This window comes from Cetorhinus maximus, chromosome 38 (assembly GCF_964194155.1).
Source record: "Cetorhinus maximus chromosome 38, sCetMax3.hap1.1, whole genome shotgun sequence".
In the NCBI taxonomy this organism is placed as follows: Eukaryota; Metazoa; Chordata; class Chondrichthyes; order Lamniformes; family Cetorhinidae; genus Cetorhinus; species Cetorhinus maximus.
Window position 1 is genome coordinate 3546574 of NC_135916.1, and position 12818 is coordinate 3559391.

The window sequence follows — 12818 nt, forward strand, 5'->3', positions numbered from 1 at the left end:
AACATTCAGTGACCTCGCCTCCACTGCCTTCTAAGGCAGAGAGTTCCAAAGTTGCACAGCCACCTGAGTTAAAAAAAATAAGTTCTCCTCATCTCTGCCCCAAAAGGGCGACCCCTAATTTTAAAAAACAGTGCCCTCTGGTCCTGGAGTCACCAACAAGATGAACCATCCCTTCGACGTCCACCTTGTCAAGACCGTTCAGGATCTTGTACACTTCAGTCAAGTCACTCCTCACTCTTCTAAACTCCAGTGGAAACAAACCCAGTCGTCGAACCTTTCCTCAGCAGCTCATTCCAGGTATCAATCTAGTAAACCTCTTCTGAACCGCCTCCCATTTACACCCTTCCTTAAATGAGGAGGCCAAAACTGCAGCCAATTTTGGGAGATGCAGTCTCACCAGTGCCCTGCATAATTGAAGAATAACATTCTTACTTTTATGTTCAATTCCTCTCGTAATAAAAGCTCGCATTCCATTAGCCTTCTTATTTGCACGCTATACCTGCCTATAACATTTTGTGACTTGTGCACAGGAACATCTAGATCCCTCTGAACCTCGGAAATCTGCAGGTGTTCTACGTATCCATAATACTCTACCTTTTTATTCTTCCTGCCAAGGTGAATAACTTCACATTTCCCCGCAGTATACTCCGTCTGCCAGATTTTTGCCGATTCACTCAACATCTCAATCCCCATCTGCAAACTCCTGATACCTTCGTCTGAACCTGCTTTCCCACCTATACGTGTGTCACCTGCCAATTTTGCTACCATGCCTTCGCTCCACCCATTCTAAGTTATTGATCTAAATTGTAAAATTTGAGGCATAGGCATAGAGGGCTGTGTGAAATCACTTGTCATATCCTGCCAAGCTGACAAAGATCCATTTATGCATGCTCTCTCTGTCTTCTGCCAGACAGCCTATCTTCCATCCAGGCTAATATGTTATACCCCAAAACCATGAACTTCTGTTTATCACGGTAGCCTTTGGCGTGGCAACTTATCAAATGTTTTCTGTAAATCCAAGTACAGCACATCTACAGAATCCGCTTTATCCACTGCACATGTTATTGCTTCAAAGAACTCCCAACAAATTCGTTAAACATGATTTCCCTTTCACAAGATCACTCCCCAATGACATTGAGTTTTCCTAAGTGCTTGGCTGTAGCTTCTTTAAGCATCGATTCTAATACATTCTTACACCAGACTTCAATCCATGTGGCCTCTAGTTTCCTGTTTTCTGCCTCACTCCTTTCTTCAATACAGGGATCACATGTGCTATTTTCCAATCTGATAGAACCTTTCCCGAACCTAGGGAATTTTGGAAAATTAACGCAAACGCGTCTACCACATCATTATCCACCTCTTTTAAGATCCTAGGGTGAAGTCTGTCAGGACCTGGAGACTTGTCGGTCCACAGCTCCATCAGTTTGTTCAGTACCGTGTCCCTCGTGATTGTAATTTCACCAAGTTCCCCGTACCCTTCCACTGCTGATTTACAGTGGAATGTTTCTGTTTCCCTTACAGTGAAGACAGAAGCAAAATGTTTGTATATTCCGCCCGCCATTTCTTTTCTGCCTCATACTCTAATTTCTTTTTCCTGATTAACCTTTTAGTGATGGTATTGTGTTCATTATAATCCGCCCTGGTGACCCACAATGTCTTCCTTCTGTCTGCCTTGATTCAGGTGTTCTCAGCGCTCTGAACTGCATCGCCTTCTAGGCTGAACATAATAGAGGAGCGGCTCCCAGAGGGAATCCCACTTGCGCACGTGCATCAATAGGATCCTTGGAACTTTGCAGTTGCTAATTTTGGATTTTCTCGTTTCAGAAATCCCGCCTCAGCCCACAGTCTCCACCAGTCCGACGCACCCGGCATACGTAGCAGGAGAAACAGTGACGATTAGATGCACAGTTCCTCGTGGTTACCCGTCTGGCCGATTTCAGTTGTTAAAAGGCTCGGTCACTCTCATAGATAGCAACAGGACACAACAATCTCTCACATACCCCATTAGAAATGTTGGCGCGAGTGATGAAGGGGTCTACACATGTAACTATCAGGCACAGGTGTCTGGCCGATGGATACGCTCCCATCAGAGTCAGCCAGTTAGAATAACTCTGACACGTGAGTGGACCTTAGAATACTTCCATAATATTTACCTAATGAAAATAACAAAAGGAATGTTCAGCAAGTATGGGGCTCCTTTGGGGAAAGAAGCAGATTTAACGCTTCAGAGCTATGACCTTTGATCAGTACTGGCTTCATAAAATAAAATCTGATGGTGCAGGCGGTCACATATTTGCTTGGATAGGGGATTAGTTTGCTAATATTAAGCAGAGGGCAGGGCTAAAATGGGAGGTGAGAGTGACTGCCCTTGACATCAAGGCAGCATTGGACCGAGTGGACATCAAGGAGCCCTAGCGAAACTGGAGTCAATGGGAATTGGGGGGAAAACACCATGATCTTATTGAATGGCGGATTAGGCTCAACGGTCCAGATGGCCTAACCCTGCTCCTATTCCTTGTGCTCTTATGACCCGATTTAATCTTTCCACAACAGCACTTAATAAGGACAGAAGGATTATTTATAGACAAAATGATGGAGAAATAGATAGGGATCAGACTTGGGGCGCCAGTGAAGTTTCTGACTGATAATAGCAGGAAGTTTGCCAATGATGAGTTCAGAGACATGTAAAAACATGAACATTATGATCATTCTATAGCTGAAAGTCCTTTTAGCAATGGCTTTGTGAAAGGAATCAAATGGGGATCGATGAAATACTGCACATTAAGCAGAGGGCAGGGCTAAAATGGCCCTTTTTGGATTGCCATGCATTAACTCGTGGTGTGCCACAGAGATCAGCGAGGGGGCCTTGACTATTCATCATATATATCACCGACTTGGGTGAAGGAGCCAATAATGGGGTAGCTCAATTTGGCAATGGCACCAAGATGGATTAGAAAATACATTGTCAAAACGACATCAAGAGCCCACAAAGGGGCTCAGGCGGGTTAAGTGACTGAATAAACGTTTGGAAGATGTAGCATTAGGTGGGAAAATGTGAACTTGACCATTTGGGCTGGAAGAATAGAAATGCAGCCTACAATTTGAATTGAAAGGGACGGCAAAACTCAATGGTACAGAGTGCATGAAACAGAAAAAAAAAACAAATCTACCGTGCAGGTACACCAAGTACTTGGGAAGGCAAATGGAATATTGTCGTTTATAGTAAGGGGAGTGAGTTGTTAAAAAACAAAAAGAATGGTTTCCCCCATCTGAGATGGGGCCCAATGAGATGCCATATGAAATACTGTGCATGGTTTTGGTCTCCTTACTTAAGAAAGGAGATCATTTCACTAGCAGCTTTTCAGAGAAGCTCGACAGATTCCTGTTAGGAAGGGGTGAGCTTAGAGGAAAGGGTGGGGGCTGTATGCACTAGAGTTTTAAAAAAATAATGAGCGGTGATATGAATGCGATCCCGAATGGACTTGACGGGCTAGGAATTGGGAGGATGCTTCCCCTTGTGGGAGAGTCTGGAACGAGGGGGAAGACAGGCCGACAATTAGGGGGTCTTGCATTTATAGTGGAGATAAGGGCCTTGTATATTCCTCCCTCTCTCAGAGGGGGTAGTTAATCCATGGAATTGCCCCACCCCCCCATCAGAGAGTCTTCAAGCCTGTGTCTTTCTTGACCCACAAAGGAGTCAAGGGTTATGGGAGCGATAGGCAGGGAAGTGGGGTTGAGGCTAGAATTAGATCAGCCATGGCAATTATGGAGTGGCCAATTAGGCCCGAGGGGGAAGATGGCCTACTCCTGCTCCCATTTTCTTGTGTTCCCGTGCTATTTTGATACGGAATATACGAAGTGTTAAGTTGTTGAAATGAGGGAGGATGGTTAAAAAGAGAAGGCCTGTGATGAGCAAAGCCTAATCTCTCATTAGCATCCAGGCATACGTCAAGTGTCCTTATCTATTTCGGGGGGTATTTTTTTAAAAAAATGTAATTTGCACATACATGCGGACTGGATCTTAGAAAAGTTTCAAAGCACAATTCTGCCAATTTACGTTTTTGCGTTTATCTTTCCAGAGCTCTTGCCTCATCCCAAGCTCTCTAAGAGCCCTGAATACCCAGTATATGTCACCGGAGAAGGTGTCACCTTTACATGTGCAGTTTCAAGCAGTGCCTCAGTTGACCGATTTCAGTTGGTGAAAGGTTCGATTCCTGTGATCAACAGCACCGGAAACCAACAATCCTTCACATATACCATTAGAAATCTCACAAGAAACAATGGAGGAAGCTACGTATGTTACACCCAGACATATGTGTCCGGCCGATGGATCCGTTCACCGCCGAGTGTCGCCGTTGCAATAGTTGTGACAGGTGAGTCAGGGTCTCTATAGTTTTCAAGTGTTTACACTTTCTAAAATGCACGGGGAGCAATGGAATGATTTCTAGGCCGGATTTTCAAAGCCAGAGACCAGACCCAGTTTGCTGCAGGGGTTTCTTAATAGCTTTTGTTTACCTCGGACGCGGCATCGTTTCTGAGATACAGACTTCTGGCTTGGCGTGCAAAGGAAACGGAAGCTAGTTTAGAAACTTAAACAGGGGCTGTTTAGCGTTCGAATTGCAGCAGGAGAATATGAGGTTCTGAACTCGAAAGGAATAGCAGATAACACAATGAGTATCAGATCGAAAAAAAGGAGATAGTTTAGGGACTCCAAGGAGAACAGTTCAATGTGCAAAAACAATTGAGAGTGTAAGTTGGAAGTTGTGAGGGAGCGGGTGAAGGAGACAGAAAAGGGCTGGTTCTTGGAACAAGTACAGTGTGGGTTAGGAAAGGTGTGCATCTCTGCCACCCGAATGAAACTATGTAAGGCAACACTGTTGGGGCTCCGGACTTAACTCTACCTGCGTTAAGGAACTGAACCCACACTTGTGCAAAGCATAGTTTTGTGAGACTTTGCAGCTGCAATTCATCCAATGTATGGTGAAAGGATTGCTGAAATGAACACAATTTGCCTATCGATGAATGTTTGAGATATGTTAATTTATTTTGGGTGTTACAGTTAAAGAATTATAAAGTAGCACCTTGGCCTTTGTTGTTTTTCCTCGGTTTAGATGTGAGATTCTATTCTTTCACCTCACTGGTCCCCATGGCTTGCTTTCTCAGGCGTATTTATGGAATTTGAAATAAGCCTAAGGAACGACCATGTTGCACCTGCACACTGCTCCAATTAACATAAGGTACATTTGGCTTATTTCAATTGGGCGGCAAGGCTCAGGTAAACCCATCGTGCGGCAGGAGTGAAATATGCACGCGGGCAAGTTTATTTTATCTTCAATGTTTCAAAATACCTAAACTGTTGGGAGCCCAGAAATTAATGTTGACTTACTCACCTGTTGAAGTAAGGCCCTTAAAGGGAAACCTGACGAGTTGAACCTTAAAAAGGAAGTCGCTGTGTTAAATCACTTTTCTGATTGCTAATCACAAAGTGAAATGCCATTTTTAGGCATGCAATTGCCTTTGAAAGCTATAAGATGCATACCCTTGGCTATTAGGTATTTTTCATTAAAATGGGTGAGATGACCTTATCCCCTAATGTTATTTCCTGCAACTAGGCATAATTCATATCCTCCTCATTCCAGTTATCCAGGATCAGGGCAATATGTCTCTGAAACTGTACTTCAGACGTTTGCCTTCATGCACTGGGGTATGTTAAGCATGGCGACACACACCTTGTTATTCCCGAGGAAGCAGCGAGTTGCTAGCGCTCAGAATCACAGAGTTGTTTCGTCGCAGAAGGAGGCCATTCGGCCAATGGTGGCTTCAACTCCATTTTCCCGCCCGCATCCCATATCCCTTAACTCCCCGAGAGACCAAAAATCTGTCTATCCCGGCTTTCAACAGTGAAACATCCGCAATCCTCTGTGGAAGAGAATCCCAAAGATTCACGACCCCTTTGAGTGAAGTAATTTGGGCCCACCTCGGTCCTAAACGATCGGCCCCCCCTTATCCTGAGACCGTGCCCCCGCGTTTTAGATTCCCCGGCCAGCGTAACCAATCTCTCAGCGTCCACCCTGTCAAACCACCCCCCTTCTGAATGTTGACGGTTTTAATGAAATTGCTTTAAATCGTTCGAATCTCCAAGCGAATATAAGCCCAATTAGCCAAGCCTCTCATCAGAGGAGAAGCCCTCATCCCAGGGGCCAATCTAGTGCACATTCACTCTACCGTCTCCAATGCAACTATATCCTTTCCTAAATATGGAGACCAGAACTGCACACAGATTTCCTGATGCATGACTCAGCAAAAACCCTATGCAATAAACATCAAGACGTCTTCATTCTTGTACTGGAATCCCCTTGCAATAAAGGCCAATGTGCAATGTGCCTCCCTAATTATTGGCTGCACGCGCATGCTACATTTCTGTGTTCCTGGTGCAAACACGCCCAAGTCTCTGTGACCATCAGGTTTCACACTATGAAAAAAAAATCTGATTTGTTATTATTACAAGAAAAATGAAAACCAAACTTCATACTTCCCTACATTATAATCCCACATTTACTAAAAGGTTCAAACTTCAATTGTTCAAGCTTTCGTTGCAATCCGCTGTTTTATTTCTCTTCTCTGACCAGCAATACTTGCAAGAAATGGTCACTTTAAGGTCTGCAACTTCCTTTCCAAACAGTAAGATGTATACCCAGTGCTATTGGATAAAACAATATTATAAACCTGAAGTGTGCGGGGTAATTTCATCTGATCATCTTGTTTGCAGTAACTCGCCAAAAATCCTTTACCTTCCTCGGGCTATTTTCTGAAACCCAGTGCATATCACTCTCAGCGACTATCCTCTCAGCTGTTTCCCTTCAAGCCCCTGAGCCTATTGAACATGCAGATGCACATCTTGTTAAATTGTTAAGGCACAGCGAATGTTAAATGCTGAGCTGCTCAAATGCCAAGGGGAAACTTGAAAGAACTGCCACAACTGCTTTGCCAGTCGTATACATTTTGAGATACAAGCCCTGAATTCAGTTGTAATAAGACCACCGAGTCTTACATCTTCTTTATAAAACTAAATTAAAAATTTGTGAATACAATAAATGAGTTGAAGTACACACATAAATCTACAAATAACCACTATGATAACTTCTAAATCCCCTAGGTTTTTAACTACCAGTTATACTTTCGTTAAGGCAACAGTAAGACACAATATTTTAAAACACCCAGGCAAAGAAACACCATAACCTGAACAAATCGAATTCAGGGCGAGTTCACTTAACTTCAACTCTGTGGAGACAGTAGCTTGAGGCTTAGATGCTGAAAGTTGTTCGCAATTGTTTAGACCTTCTAATGCCTTCCCTTACACACAGCCTTCTCTCCTTTATACATATTTTCCCCTTTAAATGCAAATTCTCATTGTTTTGCCATGCCTTTGGACTTCAACTCTCTGATAGTAAAAGTCTCTCGTAGTGCCAATTTTACCAGTAATCTTGGGAGGGGAAAATAAAGACATTGTTTTTGAACTTCACCTGGCAAGGTGTAATATTTCACTCCTGCTTTTGAATTATATTTAAAAATGCAAACGTTCCCTTTACACCTATGTTTAGCTACATAACATTTCAAATCTAGCTTATCTTTTGCTACATCAAACCCTTCAGACTGGCTTCCTTTATTTCAATTAAGTCACATTCAAACACACAGATATAGACCCAGTCCCCACTATTAATCTACTTTACAATAAATTCCAATACCATTTAGAAAATTATTATATCTTCCTGGCAGTATACCAGCTTTGACATTTGAGTAGGGAAAGAAAATGGAATGTGTTGCATTCAGTTCTTAATCCTATTTCCTTTTATTGAACTCGTATTATCTCTTTTCTTCCCAACTCTTCGAAAGACATTGTTAGTATCTGATGATGATATCGATGCAGATGTTAACGATAATATTATCAGGACGCTTATAATGCAGTAAGGCACAGAACAACAGTGGTAATGGAAAAAAAAAGGAAGACTTGCATTTGTATAGCGCTGTCACGACCGAGGCAGGGATCAAAGTGCTTTACAGCTCAATAAGTTTCTTCTGTAGTGTGATCACTGCCATAATGCGGGAATTGTGGACATTCATTTGCGCTTATTAGGCTCGCACGAAGACCATTGTGGAAATCAATGGATAACCTGATCAGTTGTGTGAGATGGGGCGCTGACTACAGAACCCAAGCAGCAGCGATATATGTCCCATCCTCCTTCCAAACAGAGTCACAAAATCTTTAACGTTAACTTGGCTGGGAAGACGGGTCATATCTGGAGGGTAAGGGGGCATTTCCTCTGCCCTGAATTTGAATGCCTGGCTTGATTTTGTTTTAAAGCAAATCGTGAAGTGTCAACAAAATGTGTCGGAGGAATACAATATTATAATTGATATTGCATCATGTTCACTGTTAACCTAGTGTCAATCGTGTTCACTGACCATGGGGATGATGACATATTCCCGTCGAGAAAATAAAAAAGAAACATAGGAAATGGTTCATTTAATAACTGCTGCATTTCATACTTCTGTCTGCAATGATTCTTGCTCGAACACATCACAGCTCTTGGACGCTACTACAAGGGCGCTAACGGAAACAAAAAATGCTGGAAATACTCAGCAGGTCTGACAACATCTGTGGAGAGAGATACAGAGATAAGGTTTCGAGTCCTTCTTACTCTTCTACAGATCCAAAGGGAGGTAGAGATGTGGTGAAATATATACTGATTAAGGTGGGGGGTGAGGGGTGGAAACAATGAAGCTGGATAGATGGCCAACGATAGGTGGGGGCAAAGGAGAGATGGCAAAATATTTCAGAAACGAAAGGTCAAAGAGTTGCTAATGGTGGTGGTACTGGCTAAAGGAGATGTCAATGGTAACATTAAGAAAGCAAAAAGTGATCATGGCCGGACCGGGGTAAACACTCTGGAAAGTGATGGATGGCCCCAGTTGGGGGTCGAGTGGGGGGGAGAGGACAGGGGTGGGAAGAAGGGTCGATTAAAGGCTAAAAGCTGGGGATGGGACAACGGATTAAAATGTAAATACATTTTAAAAAATAATAACGAAGTTCAATGGGAGAAAAATTATTAAAAATTACAAAATTAACAATGAATATGGGGGAAAAGAGGGACGGAAAATGGGGGGGGTGGCGTTTGGAGGAGAGAGTTCATGATCTGAAGTTGCTGAACTCAAGATTCAGTCCGGAAGGCTGCAAAGTGCCTAGTCGGAAGATGAGCTGCTGTTCCTCCAGTTTGCGTTGAGCTTCACTAGAACAATGCAGCAGGCCAAGGACGGACATGTGGGCATGAGAGCAAGGAGGGGTGTTGAAATGGCCAAGCGACCGGGAAGGTCTGGGTCATGCTTGCCTCTATTACAAGGGTTGTATTGGGTAGCAGAGCCCTTCTCGTTTTCAAATAATTGTTGCTGAAATACTCTGTCGCTGCCGTGGGCAGCACCTGTAGCCACCAATCTCTCATGTATCCCATTGCTCATGTCGACGCTAGTAATGATGGCAGTAGCACATGTTCCTAGCAGACTCAGGTGCCTGATGGGTGGATGCCTTCGTCCCCAAGTAATCCCATTCGAATACGTTGTGAAGAAAATGTAACATGTGAACAGATCCATTTATGCCATTTTTTCCCCTAAAAAAAACAAGCATTTACATGTTATCCAAATTTACACAAGGAACGTTGGCATATTCCCGTCGGGCAGTGTAATTTAGCTGAATTCATTCATTAACCCAATCAACCCCATGGTAAGCTTAACCTTATCTGGAGTAAAAATGTGCAAAGCTGTTGCAACGCCGATATCGTATTTCTTTTTATTCACGAGGGCTTCGCTGGCTGGGCCAGCGTTTATTGCCCATCCCTAGTTTCCCTTGAGTTGCTTATGAGCAGGAATTTTGAGTGGTGATGCAGTAGTAATATCACTTGGGCCTAGGAACGTAGGGACCCCAGGGTAATCCTCTGCACGCATAGGTTCGAATCCCACCAATGCAATGGGTGGGAATTAAATTTCCAATTGATAACATCTGGAATCGAAAGCTACTCTTAGCAATTGTGACCACGCAACTGTCATCGACTGCTGTAAAATACCCAGAACACAAATACCTGGAAAAACCCAGCAGGTCTGGCAGCATCTGCGGAGAGGAGCACAGTTAACGTTTCGAGTCCGGATGACCCTTCAACAGAACTAAGTAAAAATAGAAGAGAGGTGAAATATAAGCTGGTTTAAGGGGGGGTGGGGGGGGGGGTGGGACAAGTAAAATACCCATCTGGTTATGGAAGGAAATGGTTAATCCTCACCTTGCCTACGCGTGACCCCCAGATCCACAGCAATGTGGTTAACCCTTCACCTGCTTTGTGGAAACGCCTAGCAAGCCACTCAGTTCAAAGACAATAATGAGTGGGCAACAAATGCTCACCTTGCTAGTGAGCCCCACACCCCATTCAAGAATAAGATGTAGAAGAAAAGCATTATTCCTTTTGCAGCTCATGCACTGAGCATGATGACCGTTCGTGTGAAATTGGAAAACAAAAGCCCGCACACTGAAATGATTAATGCATGAGTAGGAAATAGCACTCGTGTTGTTCTGGAAGTCTGTAGCAAGAGTGGGTTGTAACTCTTTCGAGTTATCAACAGATCGCATGTAACTCTTTCGAGTACATTCACAGTTCTTGGTTTCCAGGAGTGGGACATGAACCCACAACCTTCTGAATCAAAGGTGAGGGTACTATGAACTGAGCCACAGCTGACACCTCTAAATATAACCACGACAGCCGTGTTCGAATGACTCTGTGTGTGTGTAACTCTTTCGAGTTATCAACAGTCACAGATTGTAACTCTTTCGAGTACATTCACAGTTCTTGGTTTTTCGAGAGTGGGACATGAACCCACAACCTTTTGACTCAAAGGCGAGGGTGCTATGAACTGAGCCACAGCTGACACCTCCAAATTGTGTTCTTGGGAGGTGGATGACATTGCCGCTGCCCATCCTTAATTACCCTGTAACTCTTTCGAGTACATTCACAGTTCTTGGGTTTTTTTTTCCGGGAGTGGGGCATGAACCCACAACCTTCTGACTCAAGGGTGCTATGAACTGAGCCACATACCGACTGGTTTCAGGTGAGGAACATTGATATCTTTGGAATCCTTTTGTTACCTGCTTCGGTTTAAGTGAATTATTTCATTAACGCTAGGGCAATAAATTCATAAGCCTTTTTTTTTTCAACGATGCAATACTTTACAATATGCAAACCGGGTCCAACTTAGACATCAGAGGGCTTCACGTTCGTGAGATGGTACTTGTTGTGTGCAAGCACGCGTTTTTTCCCCCCCTTTATCCTTTCATGGGATGTGGGCTTCCCAAGCTAGCACCTGTTGCCCAGGCCTAATTGCTCTTGGGCTGAATATTTTTGAGGGCAGTTCAGAGTCAATCACGTTGCTGGGTTTGGAGCCACATGTCGGCCAGGCCCGGGTAATGACGGCAGCTTTTCTCCCCGATAGGGCTGCCAGTGAACAAGATGGGTCTTTGCAACAACCGATGGCAGTTTCCTGGTCACCGTTAATGTGGCAAAGGTCTTCCAGCTTTGCAAACTGAATTCAAATCTCACTACCTTATGGCCTCTAGATTAATAGTCCAACGACATTGCCACTATACCAACATCCTTCCAAACGCTGCTCCCTGGTTAGAATGAGTGTTGCGCTCAATCTGCTCGGTTGAGTGCAAAATATTGGTTACAATTTAAGGCTGTATAGCTCTATTCCTGAGTACGAGTTTTAGTAACGTGCGAAGCCGAAAGGGTGAAGTGACAGCAATGGTTGAAATGGATGAGCTGAATTGTTCTACGTTCAATAGCTGGTCCAGAATTCCTACCTCCCACATCCTAGTTTCTGCCGAGATGATGACGTACAGAGACTGGCCAAACTAGCCCCGGATCAGCCAGGAAATAAGAAATAGCTATTTCGAACACAACTGTTAAGCACAGAATTAATCTCAATGGCTGGTGAGTGGGTTCTTAGTTGATCAAAAGCACGACCAATGGAAGTGATGTTTCGAATGTCAATGTTTCAGATCCCATACCTCAGCCCACAATCTCGACATATCCTGACTACCCGGTGTAGGCTGTCGGAGAAGCTGTCACCGTAGCCTGCAGAGCTCCTCCTGGTCACTCGCTGGGGCGATTTGAGTTGTTCAAAGACTCGGCCTCTGTCATCAACGACACCAGAAGCCAACACGCCCTTAATTATACCATTGGAAGTGTCATGGCCTGGAATGAAGGAAGTTATACATGCTCCTACCTCTCTCAAGTGTCCGGTCGATGGATACGTTCGCCTCCTAGTCAATCCATTAGAATTACTGTCACACATGAGTGAGAATTTCTACAGTTATATCAAATTCTCAAACACGTTGGGAATAATTTATAATATGTTTTCTCATATCTAGTTATGAAGCTATCCTATTCATCTGAGCTGTGAATATGTTGCATGTGTAAGCCGTTCCACTTTGTTGACGCAACATTGACACCATTGGCATATCTTTATCAGATGGTGGAACGTTCGGTACATTTACCCTCAAAGCCAATAAACTCTAAAGCACATGTTCCATTATTGAATTTCTCGAAAGGGCAGTGTAATTACAGCTGAGGTATAAATAAGAGCTTAGGTTGGAGCGTTACCTATTGATAATACATATCCTCAAGTCCAACATGCCGAGCCTTGTCGTAATTTCCATGAAAAATAAATCAAGGTTTTTTTTAAAGATATTTTTAAATGAATTACTCATGCGTCAAGTTTGA

General features: G+C 43.6%; 1 protein-coding gene across 1 annotated transcript in view; it reads left to right on the forward strand.

Moving 5' to 3' along the window:
- Positions 1-12818, forward strand: part of LOC144672436 (uncharacterized) — a 101059-nt gene that overhangs the window by 63914 nt on the left and 24327 nt on the right. Inside the window, exons 15-16 of the mRNA XM_078534280.1 lie at positions 1825-2118; positions 4080-4373. Of these exons, the coding sequence (XP_078390406.1) occupies positions 1825-2118; positions 4080-4373 (588 nt within the window). The remainder of the gene's footprint in view (positions 1-1824; positions 2119-4079; positions 4374-12818) is intronic.